We start from the raw sequence: 22,256 nt of genomic DNA, 5'->3' as shown, positions 1-22,256 counted from the left end.
GCCCAAAACTGGCCCCTGACTGGCGCATGACTGGCCAATGACTGGCCCCTGACTGGCCCATGACTCTACAGTATAATATATTGTCTGTATTTCTTTCATACTTCATGTAACACCCTCATACTGCAGCTAGTCTAACACTGCTAATTGTGTCCCGAGGCTTTTGCCTGCAGTACTTTAGCCTAAAGTTAAGTCAATGCAATAATTTCCTTGTTTCAGATATTAGAATGAAAATCATTGTGTCTATTGACTTTTTGGGCCCAATTATGTTTGACATTTTTTCCCTGTTATTGCTGTGGGTATATGTGTTTCTTTTTGGCTCCCTTTGGACGGATGTCAACACATTACCCATAGCTAAATCCAGACTATAGGAGCTATAATTGCCATTTTTAGTGTGGCCAAATAAAGGTACTTGAAACCCAGGGCTAAAATGAGGTGATTTTTTATTGACCATCTTTTCACAAAGACGTTTTTAGTTGCTGACAGTAGAGGCTTTCATAATGTCAACAGTTTCCAGAGCTGTTGAACTTTTCTCTCTAGTTATTATCAGACATACTCAGAATTCAGCCTTTTGAAAATGTTACAGCAAAAAGTGGCCAATTGTCATATTTGAGTAAAAGTAGTAGATAATGACTGAAGTAAAAGTTAGTCACCCAGTAAAATACTACTTGTGTAAAAGTATTTTGTTTTAAACATCCTTCAGTATCAAATGTAAATGTAATTGCTAAAGTATACATCAAATGTAAAAGTATAAATCATTTTGAAGTCCTTATAAACTCAACAAAAAAAGAAACGGCCCTTTTTCAGGACCCTGTCTTTCAAAGATAATTCGTAAAAATCCAAATAACTTTACAGATCTTCATTGTAAAGGGTTTAAACACTGTTTCCCAATTAATGAACATGCACCTATAGAACGGTCGTTAAGACACTAACAGCTTACAGACGGTAGGCAATTAAGGTCACAGTTATGAAAATTAGGACATTAAAGAGGCCTTTCTACTGACTCTGAAAAACACCAAAGAAAGATGCCCAGGGTCCCTACTCATCTTCGTGAATGTGCCTTAGGCATACTGCAAGATCTGCAGATGTGGCCAGGGCAATAAATTGCAATGTCTGTACTGTGAGACGCCTAAGACGGCGCTACAGGGAGATAGGACGGACAGCTGATCGTCCTCGCAGTGGCAGACCACGTGTAACAACACCTGCACAGGATCGGTATATCCGAACATCACACCTGCAGGTACAGGATGGCAACAACAACTGCCCGAGTTACAACAGGAATGCACAATCCCTCCATCAGTGCTCAGACTGTCCGCAATAGGCTGAGAGAGGCTAGACTGAGGGCTTGTAGGCCTGTTGTAAGGCAGGTCCTCACCAGACATCACCGGCAACAACGTCGCCTATGGGCACAAACCCACCGTCGCTGGACCAGACAGGTCAGGCAAAAAGTGCTCTTCACTGACTAGTCACGGTTTTGTCTCACCAGGGGTGATGGTCGGAATAAGCGTTACACCAAGGCCTGTACTCTGGAGCGGGATCGATTTGGAGGAGGAGGGTCCGTCATGGTCTGGGGCGGTGTGTCACAGCATCATCGGACTGAGCTTGTTGTCATTGCAGGCAATCTCAATGCTGTGCGTTACAGGGAAGACATCCTCCTCCCTCATGTGGTACCCTTCCTGCAGGCTCATCCTGACATGACCCTCCAACATGACAATGCCACCAGCCATACTGCTCGTTCTGTGCGTGATTTCCTGCAAGACAGGAATGTCAGTGTTCTGCCATGGCCAGCGAAGAGCCTGGATCTCAATCCCGTTGAGCACGTCTGGGACCTGTTGGATCGGAGGGTGAGGGCTAGGGCCATTCCCCCCAGAAATGTCCGGGAACGTGCAGGTGCCTTGGTGGAAGAGTAGGGTAACATCTCACAGCAAGAACTGGCAAACCTGGTGCAGTCTATGAGGAGGAGATGTACTGCAGTACTTAATGCAGCTGGTGGCCACACCAGATACTGACTGTTACTTTTGATTTTGACCTCCCCTTTGTTCAGGGACACATTATTCAATTTCTGTTAGTCACATGTCTGTGGAACTTGTTCAGTTTATGTCTCAGTTGTTGAATCTTGTTATGTTCATACAAATATTTACACATGTTAAGTTTGCTGAAAATAAACACAGTTGACAGTGAGAGGACGTTTATTTTTTTACTGAGTTTATTAAGTAAACCAGACTGCACAATTTTTGTGTTTTTTATTTATTTACGGATAGCCAGGGGCACTCTTCAACACTCAGACATAATTTACAAAATAATAATTTGTGTTTCGTGAGTCAGTAGGCAGTAGGGATGACCAGAGATGTTCTCTTGATAAGTGTGTGAATTGGACCATTTTCCTGTCCTGCTAAGCATTCAACATGTAATGAGTACTTTTAGGTGTCAGGCAACATGTATGGAGTAAAAACTACATTATTTTCTTTAGGAATGTAGTGAAGTAAAAGTAAAAGTAGTCAAAAATATAAATGGTAAAGTACAGATACCCCCAGAAATGACTTAAGTACTACTTTAAAGTATGTTTACTTAAGTACTTTACACCACTGCTACTCATTCCAGTGAATTTAAACTTTAAAACATATATATATATTCTCAACTCAAGTATAATTGCACCACGCATGCTTGGCTCTGAATGCTTTTCTGGCTCGTTTTTTTGGAATGCATATGAAACATTACATTGCAAGAATGTCGATTTCAACAGACTTTTGCCCTTTGTGCTATTTGTTTTGATGTTATTTTCCTCATGGCACGTATCCATTTCATGTTAGTGTGTTCTGAGAATTGGCTTTTGTCTGCATTTCACAGGACGTACACAATGGATAGACCTGACGATGCGATATCAGTAAGCCTGGTGCTGGTGTCGTTCATCCCTAAGTGTTTTTCAAGAGTTCTGAAAGAGTTCTGAAACAGAGAGACTCAATTAGAACTCTGGAGAACATGCAAAGAAAACAAAGAAAGAGATGCCTGGAGAGAACAAGGCAAAGGAAAAGGCTTGAAGATCTGCTTGTTTGAAATGCTTGAAGATCCGTAAAAGAAATGTAACATGTTTCATTCGGTTTGGTTATGATTTAATAACTTTCCTACTAAATAAATGTAGGAAATCTCATTTTCCAGTCTTTCTTTGGCACTCAATGAAAGATGGAATGTTATGAACTGTTTTGGTTTTGTGACTGATGTTCGTGACTGTTTGTTCCTAGAATTAAGAAACTGGATTTTGCTGGTTGTTTGTCTCATATTAATCTGAACCAAGCTGTCGCATGCATGATTATGAGGCAGGAGTACCAGACATCCAAAACATTTTCATCACTTTGTTGTTAATCTGTTTCTAACCCAATGACAACGGTTAATCACCTGGTCTGAAACATTTGAAGATTATGAATGGTAAGATCCAAGTCACCTTAACCTAGGAATAGTATACAGTAATTGAGTTGGTTGAGTGTGTACAGTACAATAGATCTAATTTCATTGCGGCTGAACTGAGACTGTGTGATGGACCAAGACAACCTACTCCTGTTTTAGAGCATTCAATTCAATCCGGAGGGATAGAAGGGAACATAATTATGAAGGTCTGGTTTATCTATTTCATGGTAACGCGCTGTTCCACTGACTGCATATCAACGCGATGCTTACTAGAACATCAAGCAGCACAGCTGTAATGGACTGCCGGATGGCTCTGATAAACGTGCTTATTCGAATGCTATCATTCACTGTGAAAAAAAACGATATAGACACTACGAGTCAAATATCTATATATACACTATATCATCCCAAAATAATATTGCAATGTAACTATACACCCCCCCCCCCCCCCACCATCTCTATTAAACACCAGACTCTTGTGCCTAGGACAGACTGTGGCAGCATAGGGCTTTGAGAGTACATGGCACACAGTGGCTGCCCGCTTTTCTCTCTCATCAGTGTTTCCTCTGCTGTTTGAAGCTCCACTAGGCTGAGACGCGTTTGGTCATTAACGGCAGGTTGTGAAGTCAGACAGGCGGGGAGGAAGTCATGCGTTCCAATTTTCACGGGTGCTTTTCTGGGAGTGAAAGTAGGCTTTTGTTTTTACCCAGTACTGGAACTTCCGTTAGTGAGTCCAGGACAGACTGGACCCAACTTGACCCAGTTTGGGCTTGTGTGTGATGTTGTCACTTGGCTCTCCTGTGAAGGTGGCTGCAGGTGGCAGCATCACTGCAACACACAGGGATATCAAACCCCTCCACTCAGGGAGGGGAGTTTGTCATGTCAGCAGTGTTCCATGGTCTCCCTGACAGTCCCCCTGTTTTAGTGCTCCTCTCTCCCACCTCGTCTCATCGTCAAAGAACATTGAGCAATAGACTTAGAATATGCTCATGTACGTGATTTTTCTAGATTGTTATCATTGCTGTGCTGTTGCTGAATACATTTTGTACTGTGATTTTTCTAGATTGTTATCATTGCTGTGCTGTTGCTGAATACATTTTGTACTGTGATTTTTCTAGATTGTTATCATTGCTGTGCTGTTGCTGAATACATTTTGTACTGTATGCCAAGTCTGGGCCAATAACAATTTTCCCTCTGACAGAAAAAACCAAACGTATCTGATTTTACAGTAGCTCCAGAGTGCCGCATGCAGACTGAATAGTGTCGGGAAAAATGAATTGAATGGAAAAACTGTAACAGAGGGATGTTTTAATTAGCCCTTTTGTCTTTTTCTCTGACCTCTCCATGTTCTCTGAACAATGCTGAGACAGAAACCAGAACACACCAACGTAACTTCACACCCGTTTTTTTTGTGTGTGTGTCTCCGAGGCGTGCTTTGACAAATTCCCACTAATGGTTTCCTGATAATGAGGCCTCCTGGAGAATTGAGGTCTGAACTCAACTCAGCCCTGTGGAAAGGTCACAGCAGCTGCAGTGATGGCAGGTTGCGTACAGGCCGTGGGGCCACTGCCAGAGGACTGATCGGTGAGAGAGGGATGACGGAGAGAAGAAGAAACAAAGTCAGTGTTGTCAGATAAAAGAAGTAAAAAGTATTTTTTAGGTACATAGTATATACAGTTGAAGTAGGAAGTTTACATACACTCAGGTTGGAGTCATTAAAACTAGTTTTTCAACCACTCCACAAATTTCTTGTTAACAAACTATAGTTTTGGCAAGTCGGTTAGGACATCTACTTTGAGCATGACACAAGTCATTTTTCCAACAATTGTTTACAGACAGATTATTTCACTTATAATTCACTGTATCACAATTCCAGTGGGTCAGAAGTTTACATACACTAAGTTGACTGTGCCTTTAAACAGCTTGGAAAATTCCAAAAAAGGATGTCATGGCTTTAGAAGCTTCTGATAGGCTAATTGACATCATTTGAGTCGATTGGAAGTGTACCTGTGGATGTATTTCAAGGCCTACCTTCAAACTCAGTGCCTCTTTGCTTGATATCATTGGGAAATCAAAAGAAATCAACCAAGACCTCAGAAAAAAAATTGTAGACCTCCACAAGTCTGGTTCATCCTTGGGAGCAATTTCCAAATGCCTGAAGGTACCACGTTCACCTGTACAAACAATAGTACACAAGTTTAACCACCATGGGAACACGCAGCCGTCATACCGCTTAGGAAGGAGACGCGTTCTGTCACCTAGAGATGAACATACTTTGGTGCGAAAAGTGGAAATCAATCCCAGAACAACAGCAAAGGACCCTGTGAAGATGCTGGAGGAAACGGGTACAAAGTATCTATATCCACAGTAAAATGAGACCTATATCGACATAACCTGGATGGCCGCTCAGCAAGGAAGAAGGCACTGCTCCAAAACCGCCATAAAAAAGCCAGACTACGGTTTGCAACTGCACATGGGGACAAAGATCGTACTTTTTGGAGAAATGTCCTCTGGTCTGATGAAACAAAAATAGAACTGTTTGGCCATAATGACCATTATGTTTGGGGGAAAAAGGGGGAGGCTTGCAAGCTGAAGAACACCATCCCAACCGTGAAGCACAGGGGTGGCAGCATCATCTTTTTGGGGTGCTTTGGTTCACTTCACAAAATAGATGGCATCATGAGGACGGAAAATGATGTGGATATATTGTCTCAAGACATCAGTCAGGAAGTTAAAGCTTGGTCGCAAATGGGTCTTCCAAATGGACAATGACCCCAAGCATACTTCCAAAGTTGTGGAAAAATGGCTTAAGGACAACAAAGTCAAGGTATTGGAGTGGCCATCACAAAGCCCTGACCTCAATCCTGTAGAACATTTGTGGACAGAACTGATAAAGCGTGTGCGAGCAAGGAGGCCTACAAACCTGACTCAGTTACACCAGCTCTGTCAGGAGGAATGGGCCAAAATTCACCCAACTTAATGTGGGAAGCTTGTGGAAGGCTTCCCGAAACGTTTAACCCAAGTTAAACCATTTAAAGGCAATGCTACCAAATACTAATTGAGTGTATGTAAACTTCTGACCCACTGGGAATGTGATGAAAGAAATAAAAGCTGAAATAAATCATTCTCTCTACTATTATTCTGACATTTCACATTCTTAAAATAAAGTGTTGATCCTAACTGACCTAAGACAGGGAATTTTAAAAATCAAATCAAATTAAATGTTTTATTTTTACTAGGATTAAATGTCAGGAATTGTGAAAAACTGAGTTTAAATGTATTTGGCTAAGGTGTATGTAAACTTCCAACTTCAACTGTACATCTGTTGTCATTGAGGTGATGGAATATGCAGGATTCTGTAATAGACGTTGGTATGACCTGTATTGGCCTACATTTTCATCCTTCATTTTGTCAATTTTTCCTGTGCTGTAAATAGATGACAGACGCTGAATAAGGACAGTATTGTTTGTGAATAGCTACACAGTAATGATGTGAACCTGTCTTTCATAATGTTGACTCATACCTTGTATAATTTCCTCCTCTTTGAGTCTGGTGGGGATATTTTTAGTTATTTATTTTATTTAACCTTTATTTTAGCAGGGAAATCCCATTGAGACCATGTCTTCTTTTTCAAGGGAGCCCTGCCTGTACACAAATCATACACATTTACAACATTTACAAATACAAAGCAAAAAAATACACTATTTATATACTGTGTCCAAACCCTTGCCAAGGCTGATCTGATTAATTACTACGCAACCAACCAGCAGTCCCAGTCACAATGTGCCCATAGGTTTGTTAGTAGCACCAAACGGTTTTATGGTGAAAATGTTCAGTTGCAGAGACAAAAGAGAAGTGATTCTATTCCCATGCTCATGAACTGAAAAATACCCAATTTTTCACATTTTGGAAAATCCTCAACAAAAATAGGGCAAATAATGAGATTGTGAAGGACACAGGCGCGGTGTAAATTGTATAGCCAGTGCCTCGACTAGTGTCTGCATTATAATTCTATGGCACTTGGGAGAGGAGCGTGCAGGCCACTCCAGCCACTTGTGAGGGCTGTCTCATGGGAAATCTAATGTGTTTGGAGAGGATCTCTATTATCTCCAGGGGGGTGGGAGGCCGAGGTGGCCTGTGGAGCAGTCCTCTGGATGGGGCTACCATCCTCTCAGTTCCCCCTCCACTCAGCACTACCTCATACATCATTACAGGTGCTCCTCACAAAAGCCTCTCATCCAGCCCTGAGTGGGAGCCAACCTGCACACTAAATGAAGATGGCTGTTTTAAACACATCAAAGCAATTTGGCCCGAAATAGTTCCTCATCATTCAGATCAAATACAATGGTATTTGTCACATGCTTCGTAAACAACAGGTGTAGACTAACAGTGAACTGCTTACTTAGGGGCCCTTCCCAACAATACAGAGAGAAAAATATAGGAACAATTATAACACAAGGAAAAAATACACAATGAGTAATGATAACTTGGCTATATACACTGGGTACCAGTACCGAGTCGATGTAAAGGTGTATGAGGTAATTGAGGTAGATACAGTATGTACATATAGTGTCTAGGCAACAGGATAGATAATAAACAGTTGCCGATAAAAACAATTGCTTTTTATCGGCAACAAACGATTGGTTAACTATTTAACTATTTATCAGTCTTATGGCTTGGGGGGGTAGAAGCTGTTCCGGGTCCTGTTGATTCCAGGCATGGTGCATCGGCACTGCTTGCGGTGCGGTAGCAAAGAGAACAGTCCATGACTTGGGTGGCTGGAGTCTTTGAGAATTTTTTGGGGACACCGCCTGATTTAGAGGTCCTGGATGGCAGGGAGCTTGGCCCCAGTGACGTACTGGGCCGTACACATTACCTCCTGTAGCGCCTTGCGGTCAGATGCCAAGCAGTTGCCATACCCATCGGTGATGCAGCCAGTCAAGATGCTTTCAATGGTGCAGCTGTAGAACTTTTTGGGATATGAAGGCCCATGGCAAATATTTTCAGCCTCCTGAGGGGGAAGAAGAGTTGTTGTGCCTTTTTCACAACTGTGTTGGTGTGTGCAGACCATTCCTTAGTGATGTGGACACTGAGGATCTTGAAGCTTTCGACCTGCTCCACTAAAGCCCCGTCGATGAGGATGGGGGAGTGCTAAGCCCTCCATTTCCTGTAGTCTGCGATCAGCTCCTTTGTCTTGCTGACATTGAGGGATAGGTTGTTGTCCTGGCACCACACTGCCAGATCACTTACCTCCTCCCTATACGCTGTCTCATCATTGTCGGTGATCAGGCCTGTCACCATCGTGTCATCGGCAAACTTAATGATGGTGTTGGTCGTGAGCGGTCACACAGTCGTGGGTGAACGGGGACTACAGGAGGGGACTAAGCACACACCCCTGATGGGCCACCATGTTGAGGGTCAGAGTGGTGGATGTGTTGTTACCTACCCTCACCACCTAGGAGTGGCCGTCAGGAGGTCCAGGATCAAGTTGCAGACGGAGGTGTTCAGTACCAGGGTCCTGAGCTTAGTGATGAGCTTGAAGGGCACTATGGTGTTGAGAGGGCAGTGTGCAATGCAATAGAGCTTGTGTCATTTGACGATCTGTTGAGGCGGTATGTGAATTGGAGTGGGTTCAGGGTGTCTGGGATGATGGTTTTGATGTGAGCCTTTCAAAGCATTTCATGGCTATAGATGTGAGTGCTACGGGGCGATAGTCATTTAGACAGGTTCCCTTTGTGTTCTTTGGCACAGGGACTATGGTGGTCTGCTTGAAACATGTAGATATTACAGGCTGGGTCAGGGAGAGGTTGAAAATGTCAGTGTAGACACTTGCCAGCTGGTCTGCGCATGCTCTGTGTATGCATCCTGGTAATCTAGCTGGCCCTGCAGCCTTGTGAATGTTAACCTGTTTAAAGGTTTTACTCCCATCGGTTAGATCACACATTCGTCCGGAACAGCTGGTGCTCTCATGCATGGGTCAGTGTTGCTTGACTCGAAGTGAGCATAGAGGACATTTGGCTCGTCTGGTAGGCTTGCGTGACTGGGAGGTTTGCGGCAGGGTTACCCTTTTTAATCCTTGATAGTTTGCATGCACTGCCACATCCGACTAGCATCAGAGCCCGCGTAGTAGGATTTGACCGTAGTCCTGTTTTTTTTTTCACCTTTATTTAACCAGGTAGGTCAGTTGAGAACAAGTTCTCATTTACAACTGCGACCTGGCCAAGATAAAGCAAGCAGTGCGACAAAAACAACAACACAGAGTTACACATAAACAAACGTACAGTCAATAACACAAAATAAAAATAATAATATAATCTTAGTCCTGTATTGACACATTGCCTGTTTGATGGCTCAGTATATATAACTGGAATTGTCCTACACAGTAGTAGGAGCTAGCGAAAACTACTGGAAACATACGATTTCCTTCACTCAAATCAGGTCAGTTTTGTTTTGCATTTGATGAAGTAGACAGGGAAAACTAAAAGAGAGGGCTTAGTAATCACGCTGGTCTACCCAAGTTACCCCTGAGGCTGTGCTCAGGTCTGCCACAGCTGGGCTGCTTCCATCCTTCCAAACTGACGGCTCTCTGAAAGGTAAAAATACTCTATCCTATCTCCAAGAACCTTTGCAAAAGGTCAAATAGATAGAATTGCTTAAGGCACACCTGAGCATCTGTGGAGGGATTAGAGATATCTTAGCCTGAAGTTTAGGACAGAGAAAAACTGTCTTGAATCATGAAAAGGAATTATTGAAACACTGAAATGAAAATAACACGTAGTGAGAAGGGAGAGAAACTTTCACTGCCACTCGGTAATCAATCAGTGAAATGCCATACATGTTTATTGAGTTCCCACCTTGAAGTAGCAGCTTTAGCTCAATTAAAAGCACTTTACCAGTCTGTCAGTTACATGACTCACTAGGCTCCAACAAAGACGCTCTCTGTTATTCTGGTTCCCTAGCCAGCCAGCTATGTGTCTCTCTGTCTGTCTAGCCAGGCTACCTCTGTTCTTCCAGAGACTACCGCCAGTTTGAGTGCCTGAGGGCACATCACAGCTCAGTTGATCCACAGCAAATCCTCAGGTACCCTCTACCTTTACCCACTGGTCTCTTTCTATTTTCAGCTCTCTGCACCATAACCTGTCTTCCTCTCCTCCCCCTCTTTCTTTCTCCTTCCTCACATCCACTTTCCTGTACTATCCCTTGTTTCCTGGCAGGCTGCCCACATCCTCATCCATATCCTCTTCTGTCTTTCACATCATGTTCCTCTTCCACACCCTCTTCCATATCCTCTTCCCTCTTCCACATCATGTTCCTCTTCCACACCCTCTTCCATATCCTCTTCCCTCTTCCACATCATGTTCCTCTTCCACACCCTCTTCCATATCCTCTTCCCTCTTCCACATCATGTTCCTCTTCCACACCCTCTTCCATATCCTCTTCCACATACTTGTCATCTTCCACACCCTCATCCTCTTCCACATATTCTTCCTCTTCTACATCCTCTTCCACTTCCACATAATTTTCCTATTCCACACCATCTTCTTCTTCCACACCCTCTTACTCTTCCATATCCTCTTCCACATCCTCTTCCTCATCCTCTTCCTAATCCTCTTCCTCCCTGGTGCATGTTCTCCTTTTTTTCCACCTCCCCTTTTCTCCAGTCATTTCCCTGTTGGACTAGCTCTTAACTCTCCCCACCCCTGTTTGCTAGCTCCTAACTCTCCCCAACATGGCTCCAGTCTCCAGTCATTTCCCTGTTGGACTAGCTCTTAACTCTCCCCACCCCTGTTTGCTAGCTCCTAACTCTCCCCAACATGGCTCCAGTCTCCAGTCATTTCCCTGTTGGACTAGCTCTTAAGTCTCCCCACCCCTGTTTGCTAGCTCCTAACTCTCCCCAACATGGCTCCAGTCTCCAGTCATTTCCCTGTTGGACTAGCTCTTAACTCTTCCCACCCCTGTTTGCTAGCTCCTAACTCTCCCCAACATGGCTCCAGTCTCCAGTCATTTCCCTGTTGGACTAGCTCTTAACTCTCCCCACCCCTGTTTGCTAGCTCCTAACTCTCCCCAACATGGCTCCCCACCCTCCAAGCAGCTACAATTAAACCATCAGGACCCACAGGTGTCCGTCCTCGGCCAGGCATGGTGTGTCTGAATCACCGCTGGTATCACAGCTCTGGTCACAGTCACAACACCCTTTCAAATCCCTTTGTTTACAGGCAGATTAAGGCAGTGAGAGGTTTGCCCAATGTGGATTTAGGGATTAGTTTAAATGGAGTATGTGGATTGCTGCTGCCATGGTGAGCTCACAATATTGTTTTTTCTCTTCATCTGGCACTGACTGGGGCCCGTACCCATTTATGATGTTCCCTTTCCCTTATTGAACTGTATCTTAAATCCCTCTGTTGTTTACGTGCCACTTTCCATGGAGGTGTGAGCATGTTCTCTCTCTCTCTCTCTCTCTCTCTCTCTCTCTCTCTCTCTCTCTCTCTCTCTCTCTCTCTCTCTCTCTCTCTCTCTCTCTCTCTCTCTCTCTCTCTCTCAAGCAAAACAGACACATAGTCACACAGTTTTAAAAGGATTAATGAGTCAATTAAGTCTCTGTTCCTTATCCAGATGCATGAACTGTTTTCAAGTCCCCATGTTTACATTCATAATTATGTGCTGGTATGATGTGTGTTCTTGTAATTGAGAGTAGACTGGCTTGAGGATCAATTTGTCCTAGAATCGTTGTGGTTAACAGGACTCAAGTAATTATTGTGGGTTATTCCATTCAGTCCTTGTCTCTTGCTTAAGTTATGCAGGGCCGGTTCCCCGATAGCAATGGAACTTAGGTTTACGAGTATTTTTAGCGCTGCGTCTTTCCTACAACAGCCGACAATGTAACGCACGTTTCCCAAAACGCCACTCGGAGAGAACAGTCGCTAAAAGTGTGACGTTGGAACATGTGTCGAGGCAGCGCTGCTCTCAGATCAGCTTTCTCAATTCAAATCACCTTTCAAATTCTAATTATTTCACAATACTGATGACGGACCAGCTCCTAGAGAGATATTACCACCTACGGCTGCATATATCGAGGAGGCTTATTCTAATGCTTACAGTAGCGGTGCTGTGGGTAAAATCACTGGGGGAAAAATGGAACAAAATAGCCGTATTACAACCAATGTGTTGTGATAATTGCGTTGTTTGCTCTCTAACCTGTTAGTTCATTTCCCTTAGTTCGCTTCCCTTGACACCTTTTTCTTATTATTCTTTTTAAAAATTGGTGCGCCAGGACCATTCACGATTGAGCTCGTTCAGTTTAGCGCAACGCTGATTGGCTATTATTTTATATATGTTTTATGAAGAAAGGACAAATCCTCGCTGGCTTCCTTTGCATTCAACGCTACGGGCGGCAACAACGTCATACTGTTTTTGACCAGACAGCATCAGATAGATAGGCTACACATACAGAGACAGAGGGGAGCTGTTTCGTTCGCTAGGGTGCTTTCTCCGGTGAAATACGTTCAGCATCTTGCGAATTTAAGGAAAATTATAAAATTCAAAGAGACAAAAGATATATATTTTAATTATTGTTTTCTTCGTACGTTTTTAGGGGAAGGCTGGCTTTCCTTGGCCCCTATGAATACACGCCACTGAATGCTTACCCAATAAAAATGAACATGATTTGGCACGTCATTACGCACGTTAGGCTACACATCATGACATATATTGAGACAAATTACAGACGGTAGCCTACAGGTAGCGAAATATAACTCAATTTATTGAACATTAAATATTTTCAATAAGAATGAAATAGGCATATATATATATATACTGTAGTCTATTTACACTGAGTGTAAAAAAACATAAAGAACACCTGCTCTTTCCATGACATAGACTGACCAGGTGAATCCAGGTGAAAGCTATCTATGCTCCCTTATTTATGTCAATTATTAAATACACTTCAATCAGTGTAGATGAAGGGGAGGAGACAGGTTAAAGAAGGATGTTTATGTCTCAAGACTTGTGTATGTGTGCCAATCAGAGGGTGAATGGGAAAGACATTGTATGGTAGTAGGTGTCAGGCACAACGCTTTGTGTCAAAAACTGCAACACCGCTGGGTTTTTACATGCTCAACAGTTTCCCGTGTGTATCAAGAATGGTACGCCACCCCAAGGACATCCAGCCAGCTTCGCACAATTGTGGGAAGCATTGGAGTCAACATGGTCCAGCATCCCAGTGGAACTCTTTCGACACCTTGTAGAGTCCATGCCCCGACGAATCGAGGCTGTTCTGAGGTCAAAAGGGGGTGCAACTCAATATTAGAAAGATGTTCCTTATGCCTTGTACACTCAATGTATATTTTAATGCAGTCATCTCAGGTTTCATTTGAAGCACTTGTTAGTTTCAATTGTAAAGACATTGACAACTTTGTATTTGTGGTAGTCAACTTTGTTCTGAAATTATGGGCCACCCTAACCCATAATAAAAAAGCATCTAATGACACACTTACCTGTTAGCCGTTGGATTACGAGTGTTTTGAAATGCAACGTTAATAATGATGGTTTTTGGGGGAAAAAACTCTGAGATTTAACGATGCTCCTACGAAGGTTCTTACGATGAACTTAGCTTTAACATGCTTTTGGGAAACCGGGTCCAGGTTGAAAGCTCTTTAATGAGAACCCTTAGTACACTTCATCTTGATAATTGCTACAATACCTCATATAGCTTCACGTATCCCTGCCTTTGATGTGTTCATTCGGCTCTAACCTCTCCTCCTTAATGCTGTTTCATCACTCGATCCACGTCTCTCTCTCTGCCCCAAGGCTCCACCATGAGTCTCTCCTGGCTCTCAAACTGATCTTTGACAATCCAGCATGGATCCTTTCGTCCTACTGAACACAATCCCATTCATCCTTAATCTGTGACCACAAGCAAGGTTGGCTGGAGTCATAGTACATGAGAGACCTATATAAAAGAAACTGGCTTTTATTTGTCATCATGACTCTCTCCTTGTCTATTGTTGAGTGGGTTATTATTGTCAGTCCAGATGAGCGCCAGTGTTTACCACTTCACATGATGAGGCCTTTGTGAGTATAAGTACTGCTGGTAATCAATGCCCAGAGCGGAGATTCCTCTTGATTATGTAAACACTTCAAATAAAACCTTATTAAAAGTATGGATCTGCACACAGAAACAAGCTCAGTCAGTGGAATTAAAGACATGCTGCGGAACTTTGGTGACTTCTAAATATTTTTAAACCACCCCGTTTTAGGCTGGATGTGTCAATGCATAGTTCATACACGCATAATCTATTAACAGAATTACTGTTTTACCTCAATTAACCACAAAATCCCATGTTTTTCTGGAAGCTGTGCTGCGCCATTTTCCCTGAATTTTCCCCCCACGTGGACCAGCCCCGTAGCAATTTAAGTTCTAGCCAATGAGCTTCAGCCCCTCTCCATTTGAGTGACAGCTAGCAAGATGCACACACAGCAGAGCGAGAGAGTGAGCAATGACGTGGTGCACATATCTGCACAGGTAGTGAAATGTTCGGGGACCACTTTTTGGCTCACGAGCGCTTCATTCAGAGCTACTGGCTAAAATATATACAAAAGTACCGGAGAATCTCTTTAAGACGAAAAGTTCAAAAGCTTCCTATGCAAGCTGTTATCAATAGATTTTTCCTTGCTTCCTGGAAACATTTGTAACTACAAAAGGTTAAGAGAAAATAAGTGTTTTTTCACACACTGCTTATCGGTTGTTAAAGTGTAACACGGACAACATAATAACAATCTTTCCAACGTATGTCTGTGAGCTTCAAATAATAGTCCTTTTGTATTATTATTTTGTGCAATTCACTTGAACATGTTGCAGTGTGAACATTAAGATGGATCAAAAAAGGAATCTTACTCTTTTGTTCTAACAGAAGTCTACTATTTAAAAAGAGATACATTACACTACCTGCTCTTTGAGGCCATAGTTTCCTGCTCCTCAGTAGCTGGTGGTGGTGGAGGCCCTGGCTGGTTTCTGGCTGTGGTAGCACAGCCTCAGCCTAACAGACAGATGCAGAGTGGGCTGGTGTCAATGTGGAGCGTCTGGAAGGATGCCTCCTCCCTCCAGCAGAGCCTTCTAGCTATGATTCTCTCTCTCTCTCTTCACTGTGTTAGTCAGAAAATAACTTACTCACCAAGTGATAATGAGCCTGAGACATGGTGAGGATCCCCAGTCCTCGTCCCTCCTGTTGAGACTGCCTGCTCGCTGTGTGTGTGGGGGGGAGAGTGTGTTCTGACTGTGTTTTGACAGTGTAGTCAGTCAGGTGTTGATAAGTGTCTGTATATATCTTTAACCTCAGCAGGAGATGTGGAATGGGACAACTAAATCAATCCCCGTGGGGCTCTCATTCTGTCCACATGACGTCTCCAAAATAGACGTGCACTGTTAAATGCTTGTATGGTATATTTCTTTCCATTTCTTCAGAAACAGTTTGACTCTCACAGGCAGCATAAGGGATTATATCTCATTGTGTAGGAGGATAGGTACTGAAGTTAAGAACCGTACCTAAGACAACACAGTTCAGTGCAGCATGATCTTAGTATTTTAGAAAGTGAACGCGTTACTTCGGTGTGTCTGTTTTCATGCTCTCTCTGTCTCTCTCTCTCTCTCTCTCTCTCTCTCTCTCTCTCTCTCTCTCTCTCTCTCTCTCTCTCTCTCTCTCTCTCTCTCTCTCTCTCCCCTCTGCTCTCTCTCTCTCTCTCTCTCTCTCTCTCTCTCTCTCTCTCTCTCTCTCTCTCTCTCTCTCTCTCTCTCTCTCTCTCTCTCTCTCTCTCTCTCTCTCTCTCTCTCTCTCTCTCTCTCTCTCTCACTGTCACCACTAACAGGTGAGAGCCTTGACCTGAGCCAATCCCCTAAGAGCAGCAGCGCCGGTCGCCGTGGAGATGGACATGAAGGAGCGTCCGCACCGCTCCCTGACCCGGGGCCGCTGCAGGAAGGACTTCCACCACGCCACTGCGTCCCTGCAGCCGGAGGAGTGCCGCGTGGCCACCCAGAAGTCCTACAGCTCCAGTGAGACGCTCAAGGCCTATGATCGCGACACGCACCTGCACTACGGGGGCTGCGTGGCTGAGCTGGTGCACCACGAACACCAGGAGTACGTCCGACAAGGTGAGCTCCACGTCTCTGTTTCTGTGTCTGTCTCCACTGACCTGGGATTGTTTTTCATACATTCCTCCCGTTTCACAGGGTCTTCCTATTAGCCGCTTGTCGGGACTGCTTTCCCTTCCGCATCGTGTGTTTTTGATGATGGTTTACTAAAGGGAACCTCCCACGGTCTGAGTCATGATGCTGGTCTCTCTTTTAAATCACCTGCACTTCCACAACCTCCAAACCCCAGACTTACCTGGTCATCTGTAGCACTGTAGGATTTCACTCTACACAAGACTTACCTGGTCATCTGTAGTACTGTAGGATTTCACTCTAGACAAGACTTACCTGGTCATCTGTAGCACTGTAGGATTTCACTCTACACAAGACTTACCTGGTCATCTGTAGTACTGTAGGATTTCACTCTACACAATACTTACCTGGTCATCTGTAGTACTGTAGGATTTCACTCTACACTAGGATGAGGTGTTTTTGGGGGGAAAGGGAAGTGATAGAGGGGAGGTTTAGGTTTTTCCAGTTAATAGCGCCAGTCCAACCTTGCTTTGGGTGTCCACAGGGTATGGATTATTCATTCTTCCTTCACGGGGTTGGACAAGCAATGACCCTTAACTCCGAATATTCAGTAGCTAACTGCACCATTTCTTATTCAATTCCACAGGATACTAAACCCATGTGAAAATAATTGCGAAAAAGGCTTTTAACATTCCCGTCAGCTTGTCAATTAAAAACTGGGTGACAGATGCTGCTTAGATCGGATCCATACTAAAGCCCATCAATATTAATTTGAGCATGAAACCGAAATGACAGGTTGGGCCTGCTGCTACGTTGTAAAACGTTTTTGTATGCCAGTGGTCACCAAGGCTTTCCTAGTCAATCACCAAACATGTCTTTAAAAAGCCCAACGTTAAAGCCTTTCATTACTATTTTTATTATTATTTTAACACAGTTTGCGGTAGGTTGATTTGAAACCATTTCATGTGTCTAGAGGTACAAACTCAGCCTACCCGGTGGGCCCAGAGAGGAAGTCAAGTGCACCTATAGCCCTACCGCTGGCCAATCAGATAGCTCAGATCACATGGTCTGCAGCTTCCACAAGCCCACAGCGAAGTTGACAGTTGATAGTTGATAGTCGACTCTACTGTGTGAGATTTCAAAACTTTAAAAACCATGACTGGAGAGAGTATGTCAACGAATACAGCAAAGAGCTGCTGTTTTTATGAGTGAGTTCATGTTTAAGATTTTTATTCAGCACTGTCAACACTTTATTCAATACTTTTATAAGCCATAAAACGCGCTCCCCCTATCCACTCGCACGACAAAGTGTATCGATGGACTTGCGTTGTTATTAGCGGTGTGTCGTTCTAATATTTCATGTTCTCTGGTCATATGTGGTTATAGAATATACAGGAAAGATAGAAATGGAAATGTAGGAGGCGTTGCCATGTATGTCTTATGCTGAGAGAGAATCTCATGTCAGATGATGTAGAAGTAATATGGCGACAGGTTCATCTGCCTCACCTAAAGCGTATTCTCGTAGGAAGTTGCTATCGACCACCAAGGGCTAAAAGTCAGTACTTGGACTATATGTGTAAAATGTTGGATAATGTATGTGATGTCAATAGAGAGGTATATTTTCTGGGTGACCAAAATATTGACTGGTTGTCATCAAGCTGCCCATTCAAAAATAAGCTCCAAGCTGTAACCATCGCCTGCAATCTGCAAAAACAACAGGAACTAAATCATACACTTGTATTGATCACATCTTTACTAATGTTGCAGAAATCTGCTCGAAAGTAGTATTCACACCCATCGGATGTAGTGGTCATTATATAATAGCTATATCTAAAAAATAATAATAATAATAATTCCAAAGATCATACAAGAGGTTTTGCAATGATTCCTATGTTGAAGATGTGAAAATATTTGTTGGTCTGATGTGTGTAATGAGGAACATCCGGACGCTGCACTTAAAGCATTTATGAAACTGCTTCTTCCAGTTACTGATATGCATGTTCCCATCAAATCAAATCAAATTGTATTTGTCACATACACATGGTTAGCAGATGTTAATGCGAGTGTAGCGAAATGTTTGTGCTTCTAGTTCCGACGGTGCAGTAATAACTAACAAGGAATCTAACAATTAACCAACAACTACCTAATACACACAAATCTAAAGAGGTGAATGAGAATATGTACATGTAAGTATATGGATGAGCGATGGCCAAGCGGCATAGGCAAGGTGCAATAGATGGTATAAAATACAGTATGTACATGTGATATGAGTAATGTAAGATATGTAAACATTAGTAAAGTGGCACTATTTTTAGTGGCATTGTTTAAAGTGACTTGTGATCCATTTATTAAAGTCTCCAGTGATTGTGTCTCAATGTAGGCAGCAGCCTCTCTGAGTTAGTGATTGCTGTTTAGCAGTCTGATGGCCTTGAGATAGAAGCTGTTTTTCAGTCTCTCGGTCCCAGCTTTGATGCACCTGTACTGACCTCGCCTTCTGGGTGGTAGCGGTGTGAACAGGCAGTGGCTCGGGTGGTTGATGTCCTTGATGATCTTTTTGGCCTTCCTGTGACATTGGGTGCTGTAGGTGTCATGGAGGGCAGGTAGTTTGCCCCCGGTGATGCGTTGTGCAGACCGCACCACCCTCTGGAGAGCCTTGCCCGTTGAGGGCGGTTGCTGTTGCCGTACCAGGCTGTGATACAGCCCGACAGGATGCTCTCGATTGTTCATCTGTAAAAGTTTGTCAGGGTTTTGTGTGACAAGCCAAATTTATTCAGCCTCCCGAAGCGGAAGAGGCGCTGTTGCGTCATCTTCACCACACTGTCTGTGTGGGTGGACCAGTTTGTCATTGATGTGTACTCAGAGGAACTTAAAACTTTCCAATTTCTACGCTACTGCTGTCCCTTCGATGTGGATAGGGGGGTGCTCCCTCTGCTGTTTCCTGAAGTCCATGATCATCTCCTTTGTTTTGTTGTCGTTGAGTGAGAGGTTGTTTTCCTGACACCGCACTCCCCTCCTCCCTGCTGTCTCGTTGATGTTGGTAATGAGGCCTACTACTGTTGTGTCGTCTGCAAACTTGATGATTGAGTTGGAGGCGTGCATGGTCACGCAGTCGTGCGTCATGTATGCATCGCGTAAGTTAGAGTAGCAGTGGTTGAGGTTATTGCACATACGCGTAGCGCAATCAATATGCTCGTAGAATTTAGGTTGCCTTGTTCTCAAATTTGCTTTGTTAAAATCCCCAGCAACAATAAATGTAGCCTCAGGATATATGGTTTCCAGTTTGCATATAGTCCAGTGAAGTTCCTTGGTGGCCATCTTGGTGTCTGCTTGAGGGGGAATGTACACAGCTGTGACTATAACTGACGAGAATTCTCTTGGTAGGTAAAATTGCCGGCATTTGATTGTAAGGAATTGTAGGTCGGGTGAGCAGAAGGACTTGAGTTCCAGTATGTTGTTAAGATTACACCATGAGTCGTTAATCATGAAGCATACACCCACACCCTTCCTCTTCCCAGAGAGGTGTTTATCTCTGTCGGCGCGATGCATGGAGAAGCCCGGTAGCTGAACCGATTCCGACAACATATCCCGAGAGAGCCATGTTTCCGTGAAACAAATACTGTTACAATCTCTGATGTCTCTCTGGAAGGCAACCCTTGCTCGAATTTCATCTACCTTGTTGTCAAGAGACTAGACATTGGCTAGTAGTATACTCGGGAGCGGTGGACGATGTGCACGTCTACGGAGCCTGACCAGGTGGCTGCTTCGTCTGCCCCTTCTGCGGCACCGTTGTTTTGGGTCGACTACTGAAATTCGATCAATTGTCCTGGGTGGTGGTCCAAACAGAGGATCCGCTTTGGGAAAGTCGTATTCCTGGTCGTAATGTTGGTAAGTTGACGTTGTTCTTATATCCAATAGTTCTTCCCGGCTGTATGTAATAAGACTTAAGATTTCCTCCGGTAACAATGTAAGAAATAATACATTAAAAAGCACAATACTGCATAGTTTCCTAAGAACTCCAAGCGAGGCGACCACTCCAAGCGAGGCGACCATCTCTGTCGGCGCCATAGTACTAAGGCACCGAAACTGACTGTTAGAACTGACAAATCCCCATGGATAGATGATGAGTCAAAAAACTGTATAGCTGAGAGGGATGAGGCAAAGGGAATAGCAAATAAGTCTGCCAACACAGCAGACTGGTAAACATACAGTAAATTGAGAAATCCCGTAACTAAACAAATAGAAGAAGAAAATATGCCATGGAACAAAGATGAATGAGAGTAAAAAGCTCTGTAATACTTGAAATTAAATTCTAGGCAACAAAAAAACTTGGCTCCATCCTTCATTTACGCAGATGGCTTGTTCATAACAAAACCCTTTGATATTGTCAAACATTTTAATAACTTTTTTGTTGACAAGATTAGCAAACGTAGGTATGACATGCAAACAACAAATGCTGAGCCTTTATATTCATGCATAATGGACCAAATAATGAAATACGAGCACTGTAGTTTTGAGTTCCACAAAGTGGGTGTGGAAGAGGTGAAATAATTGTTGCTATTTACCTGGATGGTAAATTGCTGAGGTTGGTAGCGGAATACAAATCCATTTAGCCAAATCTTCAATTTAACCCTAGAAGATGGTGTGTGCCCTCAGACATGGAGGGAGGAAAAGGTCATTCAGCTACACAATAATAGTGGCAGCAGGTTGCGTAGTGGTTAGAGCAGTGGGCCAATAGCCAAAAGGTTGCTGGTTCGAATCCCAGAGCTGACAAGGTAGAAATCTGTTGTTCTGCACCTGAACAAGGCAGCTAACCCACTGTTCCCTGGTAGGCCGTCAATATTAATTTACATTGAATAATTTGTTCTTAACTGGCTTGCCTAGTTAAATAAAGGTTACATTTAAACATAAAAAAAAAACATATAATTGTGATGCATGCTGCACAGTTTGGCCGGGCGGCCAGCTCTAGGAACAGCACTTCCGGCGCCGAAACGAGATGGCCGCCTCGCTTCGCGTTCCTTGGAAAATATGCAGTATTTTGTTTTTTTATGTGTTATTTCTAACATCGGTACCCCAGGTAATCTTAGGTTTCATTACATACAGTCGGGAGGAACTACTGAATATACGATTAACGTCAACTCATCATCGTTCCTACCAGGAATATGACTTTCCCGAAACGGATCCAGTGTTTTGCCTTCCACCCAATACAATGGATCTGATCCCAGCCGGCGACCCTGTGCGACGCCGTAAAAGGGGCAAACGAGGCGGTCTCCTGGTCAGGCTTCGGAGACGGGCACATCGCGCTCCACTCCCTAGCATACTACTCGCCAATTTCCAGTCTCTTGACAATAAGGTTGATGAAATCCGAGCACGGGTAGCATTCCAGAGAGACATCAGGGATTGCAACGTGCTCTGCTTCACGGAAACATGGCTAACTCAAGAGACGCTAACGGAGTCGGTGCAGCCAGCTGGTTTCTTCATGCATCGCGCCGACAGAAACAAACATCTTTCTGGTAAGAAGAGGGGCGGGGGGGTATGCCTTATGATTAACGAGACGTGGTGTGATCATCATAACAACACACAGGAACTCAAGTCATTCTGTTCACCTGATCTAGAACTCCTCACAATCAAATGTCGACCGCATTATCTACCAAGGGAATTCTCTTCGATCATAATCACAGCCGTATATATTCCCCCCCAAGCA

General features: G+C 43.6%; 1 protein-coding gene across 1 annotated transcript in view; it reads left to right on the top strand.

Annotated features, from left to right (window-relative positions):
- The window catches only part of LOC139536743 (teneurin-2-like), a 54,950-nt gene extending 38,315 nt beyond the window's left edge, over positions 1-16,635 (top strand). The window contains exon 2 of the mRNA XM_071337337.1: positions 16,261-16,635. Within this exon, the coding sequence (XP_071193438.1) occupies positions 16,318-16,635 (318 nt within the window). The 5' untranslated portion in view covers positions 16,261-16,317. The remainder of the gene's footprint in view (positions 1-16,260) is intronic.
- Positions 16,636-22,256: the final 5,621 nt, after the last annotated feature.

This window comes from Salvelinus alpinus, chromosome 13 (assembly GCF_045679555.1).
Source record: "Salvelinus alpinus chromosome 13, SLU_Salpinus.1, whole genome shotgun sequence".
In the NCBI taxonomy this organism is placed as follows: domain Eukaryota; kingdom Metazoa; phylum Chordata; class Actinopteri; order Salmoniformes; family Salmonidae; genus Salvelinus; species Salvelinus alpinus.
The sequence above is the reverse complement of the archived record's forward strand: the minus strand, read 5'-3'. Positions and strand labels throughout refer to the sequence as shown.